The 20,805-nt window shown below is 40.6% G+C and overlaps 1 protein-coding gene across 1 annotated transcript; it reads right to left on the reverse strand.

Moving 5' to 3' along the window:
• Nucleotides 1-258: 258 nt before the first annotated feature.
• LOC311192925 (protein-lysine methyltransferase METTL21E-like) lies at nt 259-16,991 on the reverse strand. The gene is made up of 5 exons (XM_084265613.1): nt 16,859-16,991; nt 15,071-15,155; nt 4,283-4,440; nt 1,708-1,825; nt 259-810 (listed from the first exon to the last, which is right to left on the reverse strand). The coding sequence occupies exons 2-5, from the start codon at nt 15,138-15,140 to the stop codon at nt 386-388; spliced, it is 771 nt and encodes a 256-aa protein (XP_084121739.1). The 5' UTR covers nt 15,141-15,155; nt 16,859-16,991; the 3' UTR covers nt 259-385.
• Between the last annotated feature and the right edge of the window lie 3,814 nt (nt 16,992-20,805).

A 20,805-nucleotide genomic window follows, 5' to 3' on the forward strand; every position in this document is an offset into this window, starting at 1 on the left:
TCATAGATCAAAGATCAATCATATTCTTAAGTTTTAAATGATTCATTAATCTTATGAGACACTGTTCAAAGCTTCAATTGAAGGCTACTGGAAATATTCATTACCTGACCCATAACAATAGTGGTGAGACTTGTGAAAAGTTATTAGTGCTGTCAGCTTAGCATATAAAAGTCAAGAAAAAGTCAAAGATACATTTCTTCTATGCCTAAAACTACTGGCAAATTGAATTTAGGAATTTGTTAGGGATGCACCAAGAGTCTGATGTTTTGTTTTAGCTATCTCTAAAGATGTCATTTGTGCAGGTGTTAGCAACTACCAACATGGATATTATTAAAAAGAGAGCAAGCTCCAGAACAGCTGAAACTGTCACCTCTCTGTATCTCCTTCAGACTGTCAGTTTGGAAGGACTGACTTTCATCCTGCCTTTCCTCATTGCCTTATACAAGGTTATGTTCAAACTGGGGAAATTAGAAATCACCTCTAAGTCAAACAGTGTCTGAAATTTGCCCACAAATTGGTTCTCTTTGTCCAACCTAAATTTCATAGCCCATAGAATAACAGTGTCGTTCTTGCATAAATGATCAAAAGTTAGGAGGAGTTCATCCAGGAAGGGGTGGTGATAAACTACGTCAGCAGCCATAATGTAGTCAAAGTGAAAGGAAGATCTAGGAAAGTTCTTCTCCAGATCAATCCCCCAAGACAATTCCTTAACACAAGGCTGGTGCTTGCATTTCAGCTTTGTATTTTGGAGAATGTTGTGCCGAAGGTTTCCCAGCAGTTCTGGCAAATCAGTGGCAGTCACAAGTGCACCTGTGACAGGGAGAAAACAAACATAACTTTTGACTCTACTTCAAGATTTGAATAAAAGCCCATTCACAAAACCCAATGCACAAGGAATTTACTTTATCAGTTAGTTCTCACTGAAGGAAAGAAAACAACATAAATTCTCCCCAGTTCTTGGCCATTGTGCTTAAACATTCAGCTCTACTCTACAGATTGCCATTTTGATGCAACTGGGGATGGGTAGGGAGAAATCAGATGCTTACTACTGCATCTTGATATCATATTGGTTAAAAGTACAGTGAGCAACTAGAGACTGAAGAATACCAGTTACTGACTCCAAGAAGTCAGCGGTGCCTCGGGTTCTTTCCTTTTCGCATAGGAAGAAGCTTTCTCAGACCTCAGAAAGCTAACATCCTGTGAAGATGCAGAAGTCACTGATACAGATTACTCTTGAGGAAGAACAGGCTACAGTGAGAAAAAACACAACAGTGTCCATAGCAGAAAAATCAAGTTGCTGATCAGTTGCTGGAAGAAAATGCTGAGGACAAGTGGAACCTGACATTGAAGAGCTGTTTGGTCAAATGGGAGGTGATGCCTTGGTCATATCTACACCCAGCTTCACCTGGCTGCCACTGGCATCCTGTGAGGCCACTAGTTTCTTATTTTGGTTCCACTGCCTAACACTGTTAATGATATCATCATCTACTGGGACCTCCTTTATTGCAGCGATACCCTCACAGCTCTACAGAAAAAAAAAAAAAAGAATAGGCTGGGTTTTCAAACAAGCCTTTTGGAATTTACTTTTCCTTGCTCTTGGAAGCTTTCAAACAACAGTCTTTTAGAAGTACTGAGACACTTCCTTTGTCCCACCGTATTCATCTGAGAGGTGTTTCCAAGAGCATAAGAGCAATGGCAAGTACTCACCCAGTAAACTTGCTACTACGGAGACCAACCCAGTTCCAGCTCCAATTTCAATCACATTTTTGTCAACCAAATTGTATTGCTTAGAATTAGTTTCCAAAAAATAACACAGAACAAGAGCCTGTAAGGGAGGGAACCCATGAACACACTGAACAAATAAATGAAACAAATCCCTTCACTTAATATGCATTGTCATTTAAATGCATGCAAAAGATTCTTGGCTGTTCAAAAATTCGTGTCTCTTCAAATGAGCAATATTCATTCAAGCACTGTCCCTAAAGGATCACAGCTCTCGATGATCTCTGAGCTCTATAGGCTGACAAAATAAATGCCACATGCCGCATTACAGCCAGAAGGAACAACTGCAATTATCTAATCTGTCACGCTGCATAACATGAGCTATAAAATTCCAGTCAGCAAGTCCTGCTTATAACTGCACTTACTTCTGGTTGAGTTAAAGCGTGTCCTTCACAAAGACATCTGGATGTGAGGACTGCTTGTGAGAGAAAATCCACAACAACCCTTGTTAAGCTCTTGCAATATTTTATTATTTCTTACAATAATTAATTACTGTAATGATTCAAAAGGGAACAATAGATTTACCCCTTGTCTTCCAGTGCGTTTTCAGTTTCTATGTGTTTATCTTGTTAAGCTTAGCAAATTTTATAGCAAACAAAGCTACAAAGAACCCTCTACAACAGACTCCTTGTATCTACATTTATAAACTGTGATTAAGAAGCTTCTTCAGCTCTTCTGCTCTGTGTCATACTGACCAGTGAGTTTGAGTTCACTGTTAAAATAGAATTGGCTAATTTTATCTCTCTGGGAAAGATAGTTCCCAACTTGTCTTCCATATCTTTTTCCAGACTTTGATAATTATATACTCTCCATTGACAAATATGTATGATGGTTGTCACATATTACAATATGTATGACCATTTGAAAAAGCAATTACTAGAGTCTTTGCCTGGCACAGCTAAACTACACTCTTAGTTTTGCTTTTAACCAATTAAGCAGAAAGGAACAGGAGGACCATTGACCCAATGCTGACATGCTAGAAATGTAAAGAAAGATTTTCACTTTCTACCTCTTAATTCCATGCACAAAGATGAGGGTTTTTTACACAAAACTTACATGTATGTCAATCAACAAAGCTTTGACTAGTTAAAGCCAGATACCTAAAGACTCTGTCTCATGTTTGATGGACATTTAAAAACGCATTCCATTAAGTTTCATGTTAGTTCTATATATTCCTATAATTTCTTCCCTCAGAGTATTGCTATATTCTGTTATAGAAACTGGCTGGCAGGATCAATATTTCTGTGGGTTGAATTAGGGAAATTTTGAAATCTGTCTTCCTTTCCACAAAATATGCAGAAACTTTATTTTCCTTAAAATTTCTGCCATCTTGACATATTTGGCTGATGTTTTTCAGAAAAGTACAAGTACTGCTTGATGAAACAGGAAGGGAGGACTTGAAGGCATACAGAAGGGTTGCCTGACTTCCACACCAAAACTGGCTAAACCCTTCCAAAAAAAATATATGCTTTTCAGTACAACCCATGACTTTGTGAGACTGATTGGCAGTCAGCCAACCTTTCTTCTAAGACGTGCACCAAGGCTGCCAAGAGATATTGTGTAAATGACTTGTCCAAGTCTGCTAAGATAAGGAAAATTGTTTGGAGAGGAAAACAACAGAGTACACTACCTATCCTCAGCTCAACCATGTCTGTATTTCTTTAAAATAGTACAGTCCTAGGAGGCTGATACCACTGGGACAGAAATGGAGCCTCTTAGGTTATAGTCCTTTCCTTCCTGTAAGGGCTTCTGGAGGTGCTTCTGTTTCAGGGGTGCTCTCTGATTGCTGCGAGTGTCAATGGTGCATCGTGGCAAATCCCTGAGTTCCTTTCACTCTGAATTATTCCAAAACAATCAGTTAGCTGCATTGAACAGCTTCAATACCTTGAAGAAGGCTCTTTGTATAGAGCACATGTTGATGGTTCTTATATCAAGAGACAAGGACAATGGTTTTCTCCCCCACCAGGTTTCTGGCTGTTTAAGAAACCAAAAGGTCCAACTGAACCTCCCTCCTTCCACATCTGCGTATTTCCAAGGTAAATTTGTTTCTCATGCAAATACATTGAGCAACTTCTATGAGTGCTAATACCTTCCAAGCCCCAATCATAGCTGTTTCCACAACCTGGATCTGCTTGCCATACAGCCCTCCATATTTATAAAATGTACAGAAATGTAATCATCATGAGACTGTCACATTTCCTTCAAAATTTACTTATAATTGGCCAATAGGATCAAAAGTTAACAGAAGGTGAGGAGTGTACACAAAATCTTGTGTGATAGGGGCACAAACAGGAGGTACCATTTAAACTATGAGAACCAGGAACCCATAGCAAACCAGGCTCAATCCCGGTTTGGGATTTGCAGAACGAAGACAGAGAAGCGCAGAATGTTTTCTTTGGGCTTAGAGCACACAACAAAGCATATTTAGCATGCAAAACAAATTAATAGTGCTAGAAGACTCTGAAACAAAAAAATTAACAGTGCTGCACAAATATTGTACCGATGGCCAGACGACTGCCCCGTAACAATCAGTGGCTTCTGTTATTCTTATCTCGTGGCCAGCAAAGCGAAAGCCTTCCCAGGCTTTATGAGTTATAAGAGCAGGGAAAAAACGCCTTCTCATGATTTCTGCAACTATCTGTTCATCTTCTTCTTCCCCTGGAAGCAGAAGTATAAAAGGTCAAACAGAGAGGACTGATAATAAAGCTACCAATTCATATTGAAAAGCTGATTTGGAAGCAAGAATGTGAATTGCATCTGTGAATAAAAATACATTTCACCATTAATGGTTAGCATGACACATGGGAAGCTTCCTGAATTCTAATTGAAGTTTTCGGTTTATGACTAAGTAATTTCTTTCCTGTTTTGCTGAAGAAGCCAAGTTCATAAAAAGTAAGGAATTGGAATGTTACCACATATTGCTTTCCACTTCAGCAATTCAAATGAAATTTTTTCACTTCTTTCTCACTTCAAGAACAGCTGCCCTAATATAGACACACATGCCCAGATTTTTTATTATTTTCCACATCTTTTTACTGTTCACTTTCCCCACGTTATAGTTCTTTTCGACAGTAAACAAAAGGAGCCATAGTATCATTTATAAATCTGTCACAAAACTTGTGAAAAAGATCCTAGCAACACAAATTATGACAGACAGGAACGAAAGCACAAGTGTTGTCAGGAAAGCTTATCCACCCACCCCAACAGAGCCCTGTCAGAGGGATTCTTTCCAGTTGGCTTGGCATCCTGAATGCCATCCCTGTTGCTAAGCAAAGCACATTTATGATTGCTAACATAATCCCGGATAACTCTACTAGCAGGAGAGGATTCATTCTTTTTGCACTGAATACCAAGCCAGTTTCAGTTTTGCCATTATCACATAAAGCTGCACCATGATGTTACAGAAAAAAACCAACCCAAAAAACCCCCCACAAGTGAAGCTGCCCTGAGAGTGCTCTTCGCACGGTCTAGAATCGTTCCAGGTTTTCAGAGGAAATTTGCTTTCACAGCCAACTATGATCTCTTGGGAAATTAGCTAAAGCAAAACATGTTTACAAGCTACAACTCCTAGAAAGCACGCTAGGGATTTAGGTAACTGGTTTACCATCCTGTCCAAAGCAGAGTTTCTGTATCTAGCCTGCAGTTGCCATCAAAATCATACATATGAAGACTGGCACTGCATAGCATAGAAACTGCAGCCTTACTGGCTATTAAAAATTAAAACATTTGTTTTTTCATCAGCATAGAAAACATTGGTCTACCAAAGATTATTCATGTTTTCTACCCCCTCAAATCACTGCAGTCACAGGACATGGTGGCCTCAAGAGTTGCTATTTGCTCTGCCATATGCCTTAGTATTTTTATTACCATAACATATTGACAAAATCTTTCTCCCATTCTTGTGATAGAGATGATACCAAAGAAAAACACCTCAGGAGGATGCTCAGGCTCATTATCCAGTGCTTTAAACTTGTAACTTAATTTATTTTAAGCATCTAGAAACTAGAAAATAGCAACAAATACAGGTAAGAAAAAATGTTCATGCTCAATCTTAGTATGTTGACACTTAGACATAATCTGGAAGTTAAAAAAAAATTACAAAAGCAAACAAACAAAAATCTAATCACCAAACCAAACAACCAACTCACCCATGGCACTCCAAGAATTGATTGGGGGGGAGGGAAATAATAATCTGGGGGCACAGCAAAATTAAAAATAAATGTAAATAGTATAATTTTATAAAAGTAACAAATTAAATAGTCTTAACATTGAAACTAGGATGTTTTATGATGTTAGGGAAAAAAATAGTATGTGGCAGCCCATTGCATCTTCTGTAAACCTCTAATGTTAAATTGAGAGAAAACACATGAGTCATTGTGCCTGCAAGCAGGGAACTCTGCACAAACATGAGTTAAGCGCCAGAGAAATGCTGCTCCAGGGCAAAATTAATCTTTTCTTATGAAAGAATTAATACAAAGCTGTCTTATTTCAAATATCGTAAGTATGTTTAATAAATCATCCCGTTTCCAGGCATACCAGTTATAGCCTGCTTTTAATCTTCTCTGATTGCTTAGAACAGTCTGATCTTGTCCTGCGATCAGTACTAGCTGTGGAAGTAAAAAGCTATTCCTTCAATTATCTCCCAGTTACAACCATTTTTCTTGATTCTTCCTCCCTTGACATCTATTTTGGGTTCAATTTCGTTGAGAAGTCTTAACTTATTAAGTCTTAACTTATAAAGCTTCTGCCAGAAGACTTATAAAATTTAGCAGTATTACATCTTACTCCTCTACCGCTCAATAAATATTTCCCACCTATTTGTTACGTTACCTGCAATCTTTCTATTCAAGGCTTGCATGGCATCTACTTTAATAGATTCTGTAGCCCTCTCTACCTAAATTGTCCACACCCCTAAAAGAAGCATCCCAAAACTGCTGATCAGTAACACCATTTAAATCTTTGGCCATGTAAAGCCTCTGGTAATCCCATAGGTTGATTAACCAGAGAAGTTTACGTAATTTCTGTATTTTTTGTAGAGAATCAAAAAGTTAGACATGCTTTAAAACCCTAATGATGAAGGACCAGGAAGCTAATGACTCTGACAAAGAGTAAGCACTGTAAGTTTTAAGTCAGATTTTCTTACTTGCATACAAGTCTCCCTTCATACTGCAAAAGGCCCTCTTCTCTTTGCTGCTTTATAGCTTTCACAATAACTAAACTTCTTGTGCAGCTGCACAAAAAAGAGGTTACTTTTTTCTGTTACTGCCTTTAGAGCAGTCAGAAAAGTAACAAACTAGCAGGAAATCTTGTAAGCAACAAGAAAACTGTTATCACAGTAAGCAAAACCCAAGTGAGATTAAGACTTTTAATACCTGCAAACATTGAGAAAGTTCTGCTGCTTCTTTGATCAAACACTAGTTTCCTGATAACAGATGTAAAAAGTTGATAGGAAGTTATTCTGCTGGAAGTGGAAGTGTTTATTTCTGTGTTAGTCTTCATTCTCCTGTTCAGGAAAGTAATTTTTCAGAATTATGCCTGAAATGACCTTATTTTTTTTAATGACATTCCAAGATAACAAGGTCTGCCTCATCAGTAGAGTAGGGTCAGACAAGGGAAAAGGAAGCTGCCAATTCTTGTGAGAATGGAAGTGCATAATGGGCATTTCCAGCAATACTACTCAAACACCCAAATCAAACTGTCAGAACTCAAAGGCCTGCTGAAACTGGTTCTTCCCTTCTTCATTTGCCTAAGCTTGATCGAGGAGGTCTGCTCTTACTCCTCTTCTGGAGAAGCATGGAAGTGGTATAACCACAGAAAGACTTTCTCCGGCCTATTCATCTCTTTGCATAACTGTGTATACACAGAAGCCACTGGAGTTTCAGGTGCTGGAGCCTTATTTACATTAAGATAAGACAGTTTGATCCCATTCAGGTAACATATAGAAATTGAGATAAATTTTGTTAGTGAAACACCCAGTGCTCCTTTGGTCTTGAACTTACGTTCACAAAGAAGTTCTCATCTATAGATGTCCTAAATTCTCCTTGAAATAGAATTTGACTATCTTTAAGTTTCTTAAGACTTTCTGTTTAGTAGGATATAGCACTCTTTGAAATATTTCAGGTAAAGTATTGTTTATCATAAAAGTATAATGTCTTTGGAGCACATTGTTTGAACTCCCTTGATTTTAAGTTAGTATCAAGACTGAGGGAGAAGGTCCTATACTGCTGACACGTCTTGCACTACATCAAACACATCATTAAGAAAAAAGCATAAACACCGTTCTCAAAGGCAAAGCAATCATCATTATTACAAAATGCAAGCACAGTGTACCAGAGAGACACACTAAATCACGTGGAAGGCTGGAGCTGTGAAGTTAGTGACAGGTTAAACGTGCATCAAGCTGGAAAACCTTGTGTAGGGAACCAGAGGATTTTGATGACACATTCAAATGTCAAATGAAAATGTTTTATATTAGAACAAAAGCCTAAAGAAAAGAACCTGAATTCTGCTGAGACAGAATTGGAGATATCCTTCAAGTGGGGAAAAGAGAAGGAAAATAACCAGAGATAGACCAGGTCAGAATGAAAACAAGCTGCTAACTGAGCATCTTTTTCTTTAACAAGGAAGCAAATCACACAGACAGGCCTTAGGCTATCTTTATCTGCACACTTTTTCCTTGGAATGGGTAGAAATAGTACCTGTTTAGAAAAATGCTGCATGATCAGCTGTCCCATTTACACCAATTGTCACATAAAATCATGCTTGGGAGTATGCAGTTCTATCAGGAAACAGCAACCTTGAACTTCAGTTGGGTATCTTCCATCAATTAATAGCTTACATTAAATCTCTCACCGCATTAACTAATGATACTGCCTACACTAATGCATCGTCCCCTGGATAAAAAGGGAACAGCAACAGGCACTGTTAAACAGCAGTTACAACACAGGAAAAGTAGCAAAGACCAGGAAGCTGAATTAAAATTATTTTTAAAAAATACTGATAGCCACTGTCCAGATACTTGAATTAAAATGTGCTAACAAAGGATGTAAAATAACCCTTCCACATAGATGCTGTGAAGAATACACTAGCAGTCAGTATCTCTATTTTCAAACTCATTCACAACTAGCAGACAGCAAAGCACCCTGCAAATACTTTTCTAATGGAGCAGAACAGCATTAATTCAGAAACAACAGACAATAATTAAGCAGAAAAATCTAGAGGGGAAAAAAATAACAGATTAGTCCCTTCAAGTGCTGGCCTGACCCTACTTAATCTCTTGAGGTCAAATGGTGTCACAACCCAAGGTGATAAGGAAATAAGACACAGCCATCTTCTGCTTCTCTCCACTTTGATGGATCTTTTCCAACTGGCAAAAGGAAAGAAATCCAAGCCTTAAGCATGAGCTTGACCTGACAAAGTTCAGCCCTACAGCAACATATCCTACCTTCTTCGGAAGCAGTGTAGTCTCACCTGTGAGTTTAGATTTAAAATTTGCCATATAGCTTTGTGCTTACAAATATTTTAAGAACCACGTTATCAGCATCTGTGTAGGTATACATGGTTCATCTGAGCCTTCTCACCAATTACCTCTGAGCTTGATAAACACAGGAGGACTACCTATGCTCACATTACTGACAAACACATGAGAGAAAGTTCCAAGTATTCTTGATAGCCAGGATTCTTCAGATCTCCCAACTCTGGGCACATAGAACTGGAGCCATCCAAAGTAAAAATTTGAGGTGAATTTCATATACATGTAATATATCAATTATATATATATATAATCTACATTATACATATTGTTACATATATATAAAAAACCAGCTCTGTATCCCAATGTCAAGAAGATACCTGGAGTAAAGTCAGTAACAGAACAGATCTGCAACCAGTTCTGTAACTGTAGGAGATGACAGTACTGGACTTACATCACTATGTTGATAGGACTCATCAGAAGGTAGCCCTGTGAATCCATCTGTGCATTTCCAATGGCTCAGAAGTTTACCCCAAATTTACATTAGGTGACAATTCTAAGGGACTCTGGACTCTCAGTTTTTACTGACATCTCAGGATAAGAGCCCTGGTCTTGAAAGAGTTACAGATGGCTCCATGGAAACATAAACAATCCTGAATCACAGATTTGTCCTCAAATTCCAGGTGGTATCACTTCAGTATGCTTATTTAATTACACTTATTTCTATTTCGTTCCATTCCATTACAGTCTAAGGACCCTTAAAGGAAGGGGTAAGGAGGGAAATCTAATCGTGCCCTTGACTTTCCAGAAGTCAGATGTAACCTATACCTTTCTAAGAATATAAAGCAAAGTACTGCTCCAGTACTTACCAAAACTACACAGTTAATTCTTCCTTACTTCACTCCTACCTATGAAAAGGAAAATAATCACATAACTGAGTGTAGGCATCTCCAGTACTTTCATTGCAAGCTCAACCTGCTGAAGGGATGGCAATGACAAGGTATATTATATTGATTAATCTGAGATACCAAGTCAGGGTAATATAATGCTCGAAACTCTACACTTTGAAATGCAGAAATACAAAACTGCCACCCACGAGCAGCCCCCTCTCAGCCAAGAGACAAGATGCACTTAGCACATGGGGAGACAAGAACAAGGGAGGAGTATGCTCACAGTATCCAGCCTCTGTATTTACCCAGGCTTGAGAGGCACATTTTCAATTTGAAATTCACACCACTGATATCCCAGCCTCATCCAAGTCACAGGTCATCTGAAACCATTAGAAGGCTGAAAATAGAAGTACCTAGTCATATTATCTCATGAACACTTTATGAATGCAAATCTACCAAGTACTTCCCTTCTACTTCATCAGCTTTGTCTGTCATTGAAAACATCTTCAGGTCTAGGCTCAGCAGCTATTTAATCTCTAAAGATAACTAAATTATTTCACTTTGACTACAAAAGCAGACTGTATTCTTAAATTAGATGCTCTAATGTACATCATAAAAGGCAGACAGCCAATTTCCTGATGCACAGGAAGACTCTGGATGAGTAATTTAGACTCTGTAAGACATTGTATAGTCTGATCTTTCATACCTCTTACCTTGCCTGGGTCAAGAGGGCTTTGTGCCTTTGAAAACTCTTACCTCCTTGTAACAGCATGCCAGGTACCACAGGTGGCAGAACAGAAGGGACTCAACAAAATGCCTGCCAATTTCCTCCTACCAATAATTCTGGATTTCTTAAATATTTCTTTGAGGAAAGGACATCTCTACATAGTTAACACGTGCTTTGATTATTTGAGTGTTGCCCCCAACTTCTGCTCTATCCACACACAGGAAGTTTCCATCTGAATTTAGTAATGTATTCAGCAAAAATGGCTCTACTTGTTGTGGGAAAAGGAACAGGAGAGTGTGAATTCAAATTAGTACACTTGATGGTTGATATCATTTCTGAATGCTGTCACTTTCAAACATAGAGCTCGCAGATTGGTCAATAAGTAAATTCAGATATGAGATATTTTTAGACTATCTGATTTGCTGTGAAGGTGCAGCTTAGATCTCTCCTTAACTTGGTTGCATTCGAGTCATATTCCACACTACCTCTTTTACTCTGTTTTTGTTTGGAGACAGCTCATTGTGTAAGAGGACTAGAATCTGAGTTGTGATATTTCAGGCCAATCCTGCAGTGAAGAAAAAAAAAACAACTGGTAACTAATGGTGTCACTTCCATGAGTTTGCAGGATTTTTTAAAGCTTTTGAGATAAGTGTTAATGGAAGAGGTTATTTGGACGTTTTGTTGTTCACTTGTTTGTTTGATTGTTTGGGTTTTTTTAAGATAGAAGCATAATTCAAAGCTAAAGTACAAAAAAAAAAAAAGAATAAGATGAAAGAAGTGGAGACAAGTGGTGAGAAGATATAGCACAACTGTCATTTATGTATATAGTATAAATACGCTCATTTTTTAATCAGCACTGTTAATTGCAAAACCCATAATCTAAAGAATGTTTGAGCAATTTAAGCACTGAGAAAATGGAGGAGCTAGGTGTTGGACCTTCCTCAGAGAGATTCAAATTCAAAACTTATCCTAGGAATGTATTTGAGCTGCTCTACAGAACCAGGCAGTACCCCTGTCCTCCATCACCACCGGATGTGGGCCACCAAGAAATGGGGATTGCAAGAGTCATGTTAGAAGGACAAGCAAGGAAAAGCTCAGAAAGGAATTGGGCCCCAGTTGCAAAGAGACAGAGTTGGGCTCCGCACTCTGGCCCCAGGATGTTTTTCATATTATATGCCAAAGTCTTTCAAGTCAATAGAAAAGTGTCAGTGGGAAAGGGAGTGAGAAAGGGAAGAGGTAACCCAGGAAATAGGAATGAGGCACTAAGTTGCTCCCTCTGCCCAGCTGAATACCTTAACTTCTATGTTACAGCATTAGACTGCTTCTCACTTGCCTCCATTCCAGCTGTGTCCCATTTAAGGCACTTTTCTGGACTCCACCCAGAGGCTTGAAATGATGGCATGAATTGCCATCAATTAGGACATCTGTCAAACAGGGTGAGTAGAAGGAGAGTGTCCCTTCTAAAATGCTGGGAGATGTGTGAAGGTTACCAGGTCGGCATTTTCTCAGATATTTATGGATTAAAAACTGAGCGCTGGCCAAGTGAAATGAGACGATGGAGAGTCAAGGACAAGTACGCCTTGCAAATTTGCTCTCCTCCTTCTGTCTCGGATATATAAAATTATTCTGCACTGAATTTGAATAATGCAACTGTAGTAAAGTACTTTACTATCCCAGGAAATTAAGGTAGGAGTGGCAGAATCTGGTATCACAAAAGTTTACCCAAGGAGAGTTAAAGCTAAGATTCAAGAGAAATCACAAGGGTTGAGATTTAACCCCAGTCAGCAGTCAGGCTATACATAGCTGCTAATTCACTTCTCAGTTGGGATGGGGAGGAGAAATGGAAGAGTAAAAGTAAGAAAACTCATGGGTGAGATAAAGACAGTTCAATGGGTAAAGCAAAAGATGGGCAAGCAAAGCAAGACAAGGAATTCATTCCCCGCTTCCCATGGGAAGGCAGGTGTTCAGCCATCTCCAGGAAAACAGGGCTCTATCATGCCTAGCAGTTACTTGGGAAGACAAACATCAACACTCCAAATGTGTGTCCCCCCCTCTTTCCTTCTTCTTCCCCCAGCTTTATGTGCTGAGTACAACGTCATATGGTATGGAATATCCCTTTGGTCAGCTGGTGTCAGCTGTTCTGGCTGCATCTTCTCTCAACTCCCTGTGCACCCCCTCACTGGTGGGGTGAGGAGCAGCAAAGGACTTGGATTTATGTAAGGACTCCTCAGCAATAATTAAAATACCCCCATGTTATCAGCGCTATTTTTAGCACAGATCTAAATGACAAGCTCTGTACTAGCTACTGTGAAGGAAACTATCCCAGCCAAAACCAGCACAGATAAGAGAGACATCTAATGATGCAGGTGTGATGGAGAAAAGATTGGATAAAGACATGAGAGGAAACATCAGACTGGGTGGAGACCTGCCTGTAAGCTAAGACCAGTAGTAATGGGAATCATAAAGAAGAATAAGGAGTTTTAACTTGGAGAACTTGTGGCAAACCAATTAAGAAGAGGAAAGCACCAAATACAAAGAGATCAGAGTGAAACTTGCATAGAAACTGTACTGGCATAAAGACCCCAAGAAACAGGGACTGAGACTGAGTTGGTCAAGTTAATGATATTGGAATGGGGAAGAGGAAAAGGAATAAGAACCAGGTAGGCACAGACTTGGGGTAACCAGGCAGGTAAGCCTCCATGCAGCAGGTTCAGCACCCCTAACCTCCAGAACCAGGCATGGAATTCAATATGCCAAAGCCTGATGTCAGATGAAACTATGAAAATATCCCATTTTCCATTCATCTCTCCTCACGTCTCTTAAATTAATGTTTCTAGACAGTAAAGAGAACCACCTGCTATTGCCATCAACACAGTTACTCTGCTAGCTAAGTGCATTTTTCTGCATTTGATATAAAGATTCTGACCTACAGAGTAATTTTGCATATGTTGACCTAATGTCTAACAACTCAGTTTATTTCCATAATGTATAAGCTAAAAAAGTTACATGCACCCACCCTGAACCCTGCATGAAGAAGGTATCAATATTAGAGTGCCAAGCTTGCAGAAGCATAGAAATACCTCTGCAAATTTACCTCAGCCTCCACGTACTAATAGAATACATGACAGTCATCAGTATTTCAGTCTTTAGTAGTTCCATCTTTAATAATAATACTTCTAGATATTTTTCCCCCAACAATCATACATCATTGCACTGGATCAACTTGAGGTCTATGTTCAAGTTAGAATTACAAAGGGAACTGTGTGAAAGAAAACCTCCAGATTAGGGCACTTGAACAGTGCTTTGAGCAGCAGTGATCTATACCAATCTCCATAAGCTGTCGTCGTGTGTAATTACATGTCTCTCCAGAGATCGTTACCAATCTGGTGTACTTTGAAATAAGTATTCAAAAGCAAAACAACAGATATCATTTTTTAGTGAGCAACTAATGATTTTTAAGTATTGAAGTCATGCCCAAAGCTCCACCTTGCCTTGCCAAACAGGTAGCAAAGCGAACCCGAACGCTCAGGTCTCTTGAAAAAGCAGGAACCCAAAAAGCCTGGATCTACGTGGACCAAAACTCAGCTGAGATTTTAAACAAACAATTTTTTTTAAAAAAAAAAACCTCCTTCTTTTGCATTCAGCTGCAGAACATATCTAGACTCCATCCTGAAACAACACAGGCACCTGGCCTGAAACTTTGTACACTCCTGGTGACCCCTAAAAGGCAGATTATTCATGATGCTTTACGATCTTTAAGATGTGCAGCCACGAAGTTACTTAAGAGAAAAAGCTGCCAACAGTCCCCGAAGGTATTTGAAGATTAGGTTTGAGGCTGTCTAGACAGAAACCAAGCTTGTAATAACCAATTCTCCCTAATTGACATCCTGCAAACAAACCTCTCCTGAATATCTAACTCGCAGTCACGACTTCATTCCCTGGAACCAGTTGCAGGCAAGACGCCAGGCGCTGGTAGGAACCTGCCGGGGCCAGAGTATGCCAGCGTAGCAGATACTCACTGCATAGCTAGAATACTACAACAGCGCTATCTGTTGTATTTTCTGTACAAGTGCCATAAACACAATCCTCCAGAAACATGAATGAGAAGATGGCTTATTGTCAGCAAGACACCTGGCTCCTTATACTTAGCAATATTCCAAAGTGCAACAAGAAAATACAGTGAAATAAGAAACATTTTACCTTCTTGTCTTTCCAAGTCTCTTATCAGTTCATTTTGTAGATGATTATGTTTTGATGATGTCAAATCCATACTGTGCCACAAAATCTGGGACGAAAAGAAGCTTGCTTGGGAAAAAAAAACCAACTTTACTTCTTTTTCCCCACATAACACTTGACATAGAATTTAAAATTATTTTTGCATGTATTATGCTATAATTTACTTTTATTGATAGTAAAGACATGTAGCCACATAAATATCAATATTCAAAGCATAAAAGAACAAGAAGCAGCAAGCTATTTCAGCTGTTCTGCTCTCAAAGAGGGAAAAGAGCAAGTAGGGGGGTTGTTTTGTTTTGTTTAAAGAAAAGAAACTTTGGTGAATGTTTAAAACTGGTTTGTGTAATTTTTTTAATTAGAATCAATTCAGATCAGGTTGATAGGATTACAAACGATTGAAAGGAAAGGTAGCAACAAATGTCTGAAAGTGGAGAGAAGTTGCACCAGGAGGGATCCAATCTTGTTTGAATTGATTCCCTTGAGAGGGAACAGCCCATTAGCAAAACTTGCACGTGAGAATAAGTTGGAAGAAGGATCTATAGACAACATGGAGAACAGAATGTACCTATATAAACAGACACACAGAACATGCAGGCTCAGGAGAAAAAATAATAGAAGTGTAACAGAGGACAATACAATTTTCAGCTGTCTGCAGAAAAGCAGACAGATGACCAGTAGCCTCCAATTCTTGATATTTTACAATCAGAAAAACACTGAGTTCACAGAAGATTAAAAAAAGAAATACATCAGCTCTTGGGCTGTTGCATGGAAGTTTGATCTTTGCAGGAATGGTTACAGCAGGCAGCACACAGTTAATAACCTGCAGATGCCTACACAATGGGGATGCAATTAAGTGAGGCAATGCGTGAAGGAGTATCTCTATCTAGTAAAAAAATAAAAAGCAATCAAATTACAAACATACGCTGAGTATCAATAAAACTTCCTCACAGTGCAAAGCCTTAGGTGGGTTTTCTTCTCAAAACTTCAGATTAAAGAGGACAGTATAGAACAGCCAGGTCTTGTTAAAGCAGCAGGACCACGCTGTCCTGCCCTGACCCCACAAGACACACAGGTTTAATTTTTAACTCCACTACCACAGTGCCAGCAGCCATTAACCTATTCGAAGGTGAAAAACAACTTGGGGGGTTTTGACACATTACCTTAACAGACATAAAAATGTATTGCTGTTATATTTATGTCTATCCGTGAGCTTAGCAATAGTAACAGCTTTTCTTGGGGAACAGAAAAGAGATTCTATGGGATTCAAAGAGCAGCAAGTAGCATTAGAAACTACTGGGATGCTAAGCATTAAGAAGTAAGTGTTAGCCACACTCATCAGCTTGTCATCTACCTCAGAAGTATAAAAAACCCAAAAATTCTATTCCTATTAGACTATAAAAATAACAGGTTAATAATCAGCCCCTTTGCATTCTGAAGAATGAGAACAATCAATGCTGCACTGTAAGTTTACCCTGAAATGGGAAAACCTTTGTAGTTTGTGATCCTCTACTGTTTGGGATTGTTTTGTTGGGTTTTTTTCCCTTCTGAAACTATCCTTTGAGGCACACAGCTACACAGCAACCTTTCTGACTTCACCCTGCGAATTCAGGAGTCCTGCAGGCAACTGAAGGGTGCAGCACAGCTCCGGTGCCGAGCTACGCTGCCTAACGCAAACCATGCAGAGCAATTCAGAGCACAAGGCACCAGGAGGGCAAATCCCACGGGCCGCCACCGCCTTTCAGTCCGCATTACCTGAATCTCTTGCAGCTTTCCAAAGACGGTACTCAAACAGAACAGTCCTTATCTGCCTGGACCTTTCCCCTGCCAAGCCGCTCTGGGCAGAAGGGTGTGCTCCGAAGTGCGCCTCCGATGTTGCCAACATCCCCACACCGGCAGCGGTAATAAATCCCGACAGCTGCAACACGAACACAAAGTGGGCATCACACACACACACACACACACACACCGTGTCTCTTACGTAAGGGGGCAGATTCCATAACAGCTCTAGGCAGCCAGTCAAGGCAGCTCCAACTGATAAAGTCACCAACTTTGGAGCAGTCGCTCCAAAAATAAGACAGTGGCGCAGGGTCAGTAACCACCCGCTGTCACAAAAAGTAACCTGAGAGAAAAAGGTTGCTCTGCAGAGTCAAAGGGGTCTGCCAGGCACAGAGGGGCAATTTACAGAGGGGCAGGGGTGCGTTTGTCAGCACCTGTCAACGTGCATAAACATACACATACCATTCCTTTTTTGTATACACCAGATGTACGCTGGCTCAACAGACAGCAGTCACTTACTGCCATGGAATGAATACAGGTATCATTAAGGCTTCTCTTATTTAGCTTGTAAATCATACCACTACAGGAACTGTCTCTTCCTTTCCCCTATTTTTAGCAGAATTAGACTTCCACCTCAACCAGAGTTTTTAGACACCACTGAAAAAATAACAAATTATTTTACAAGAATACAATCTCTCCTCTATGAGGAAAGGCTGAAAGAACTGGGGCTGTTCAGCCTTGAGAAAAGAAGACTGAGAAGGGATGTGATTAATGTTTATAAATATCTGAAGTGTGGGACAAGGGGCAATGGCCTCAAGCTGGAGCACAGGAAGTTCTGCACCAACATGAGGAAGAACTTTTTCACAGTGAGGGTGACAGAGCCCTGGGACAGGCTGCCCAGGGGGGTTGTGGAATCTCCTTCTCTGGAGATATTCAAGACCAGTCTGGACGCCTCCCTGAGCGACCTGTCCTAGGGAACCTGCTTTGGCAGGGTGGTTGGACCCGATGATCTCTTGAGGTCCCTTCCAACCCCTATGATTCTGTGATTCTGGGAATACTAGACAAGCCCTGCAGAGATCTGAAGGTCTCTATATTTCACCATACTTGGTAAAAGAAATTAAGAAGAGCTCCTTTGCATTTGGAAACTATCAAACAAATCACCAAGGCCCGATTTATACTTTTAAAGCAAAACTCAGTAACACTAATGAGCGCTTGCTGTGAACTGGCTGCCCAGGCTCAGAATTTGCTTAAAACACAATTGATCATCTTTTATACAAGTTACATCAAGGGGGTAGTTTAGGCACAGTGAACATGGCACAAAAAGTATTAGAACTCTGGAACTGTAAGGGCCAAATCCTGCTTAGTCCACCTCAGTCCTTCATCTTTCTGGGATAGGCTAATGCCTGGTGTGAACCTTAACTGTATGGACTTTGACTTCCAATGAAGTGGTGAGAAACTGAGTAGCAATATTAAATGAGAAGACAAAAGGAGTGAAACGTAATGTAAGGACCAGAGTACGAATGGCAGCATTCAGAGTTTTTCCATCTTAATCCACAGGAGCTATAAATAAATTGTACAATCAGTCAGAGAGGTGGGGGGGGCAGGAAATCTGAGCCTAGCACATTGTTCCTCTCACAAATAAATTTGACACGAGTGCTGCAACCAGTGGGCTGCTTTGAACATCATTTCTGCAAAAAAGTTCTGTCTTCAGACATGGCCATATAACTCCAAATCTAGAAGCATGAGATTCATGTTCAGGACATTTATAATCTGATGTGCAGTAATTGGTTCAGGACTTTGTTTTGGGACCCACACTACAAGAAAGACATCAAGGTCCTGGAGCATGTCCAGAGAGGGCAACCAGGCTGGTGAAGGGTCTAGAGAGCAAGCCTTGTGAGAAGCTGCTGCAGGAACTGGGGTTGTTTAGCCTGGAGAAGAGGAGGCCACCTGTAGTTACCTGAAATGAGGTTGTAAAGAGGTGGGTGTTGGTCTCTTTGCCCAAGCAACAGGTGGTAGGACAAGGGGAAATGGCACAAAGCTGTGCCAGGTCAGGTTCAGATTAGATGCTAGGAAAACATTTTTCACTGAAAGGGTTATTGGGCATTGGAACAGGCTGCCCAGGGAGGGGGTTGAGTCACCATCCCTGCATGTATTTAAAAGACGGGTAGATGAGGTGCTCAGGGATATGGTTTATTAGAGGATGGGGATGGTTGGACTGTATCTCAAAGATCTTTTCCAACCAAGTGATTCTGTGACTAATGTGAGATTTCACAAAGGGCTGACATTGTTGCTTCCTGGAGCATTCACGAGACATTACTATGAGCACAAAACTTTTCAGCCAGGCTTAGTGACTGTTGGCTCCTCTTCAGCTTCCTAGTGCACTGCTGCCAGTGAGTTAGCATATGACAACAGTGCACTCCATACAACCTTCCAGCATGTGGATTGTGTGCACTGGACTTCACCAGGTCTGTAGCAACTGTGCAATGGCTAGGTCATAATCAGCCATCACCCACAAGGCTCATTCCTCAGGTATTCCTCTCCCCATGGTGGCCCACTTGTCTGCCCAACATACATCATCCTCACTGAACAGGTACCTCTCCATACCCTTTACAGAAGTCACCCTCAGAGGCTGAGGGCTCGTGACTTTTTCCCAATCACCTTGTCAAAGCCCGTTACCTTAGACAGGGATCCCAGCTGCTCAGCCTCCCTGCCTTCTAACACCAGGCCCAGTTCCCCCAGCACTGAAGCAGACAGGTAACAACGTGCTCACCTGGAAGGTAACTGAAATACTTTCATGTATCTCACAGCTCACTTCAGGAGAGGGTTTGGGTGATAACCTCGGGTTCTGCCTCTTCCTCCTGTTAGTGATGGTCCTGGTTCCCATCATCCTTCACTGAATGTATTTCTTCTGTATAGGCGAGACTGCTACCAGTACATGCTGGCTTTTTTGGCTCAGTTGCAGGGCCCATCACTGGGGGCCTGCTCTGTCATCAGATCCAGAGCCCTTCTCTTCCTCTTGAGGGTACTGAAGAATGTTGAACAGAGCTGGGCAACCACAGGCCAGGTTCCAACACATGGCAGTGCTTTGCTTCTCTGGATGCTGTCACCTCTGCAGTTCCTTTTCCCAAATACTCTACTAAGGGTTCTGCACTAGTTCAGGGTAAATGTTCCAAAAAACTGAGGTGTCACCACTCTAGGCCTTTACCCAAACTATCCCCCACACACCCTGCCACTCAAAAATACCACTTGGAGATGGATAATTAGATCGCTGTTGTACCCTAACCATGATCTGAAACACACCGAGGAGACCCAGCACTAGGAGCCTGCTGGTCCGAAAGCTCAGGGGTGTGCAGCATCCTCAAGCACTGCTGTAACCAGCCTGAAGGAGAACACAAAGGTGAGGGTGTTCCCTTCCCCCAGAGATCACTTCTCCACAGAAAAGAGGTAGAGAGTATGATTATTAATTGTTCCCAGGAGATAGTGCTCAAGGTATGGAAACAGCAGTTTCCATACAGCTGAAGACCCAGACCAAATCCTTCACATGGCCAGTAATGCCATCTTATCATAAGCAAATAGTACACAGTGCAGCAGAAGTAGCATCCAGCTCCCAGAGGGGATGAACAGCACCGCAGGGAATACAGAGTGCATGTAAGGACTTGCATGACACAACCACACAAACAAAATATGACCAGCAATTACAGAACTAATAAAATGAATTCTTACAACTGATGTGTTTTAACGTGCTCTGGCTGGACCTGGTCAGCACCAAAAGGGCTGTTGTGGTTTAAGCCAGCTGGCAGCTAATACAAGCCCACAGTCCTTTGCTCACTGACCCTACCCAGTGGGATGAGAGAGAATCAAAAAGAAAAAAGCTAAAACTTGGGGGCTGTGGTAAAGGCAGTTTAATAGGACAGAAATGGAAG

This window comes from Gallinula chloropus (genome assembly GCF_964237585.1).
Source record: "Gallinula chloropus genome assembly, chromosome: 1".
Lineage (NCBI taxonomy): Eukaryota > Metazoa > Chordata > Aves > Gruiformes > Rallidae > Gallinula > Gallinula chloropus.

Bases quoted from the DNA above. Each gene is read 5' to 3' on its own strand.
- LOC311192925 (XM_084265613.1), bottom strand. From the start codon at position 15,140: ATGGATTTGACATCATCAAAACATAATCATCTACAAAATGAACTGATA. The intron at 4,441-15,070 runs GTAAAATGTTTC...TTCTGCTTCCAG, and splicing joins AGACTTGGAAAGACAAGAAG to GGGAAGAAGAAGATGAACAG. The intron at 1,826-4,282 runs GTACAATATTTG...CCTCCCTTACAG, and splicing joins GGGCAGTCGTCTGGCCATCG to GCTCTTGTTCTGTGTTATTT.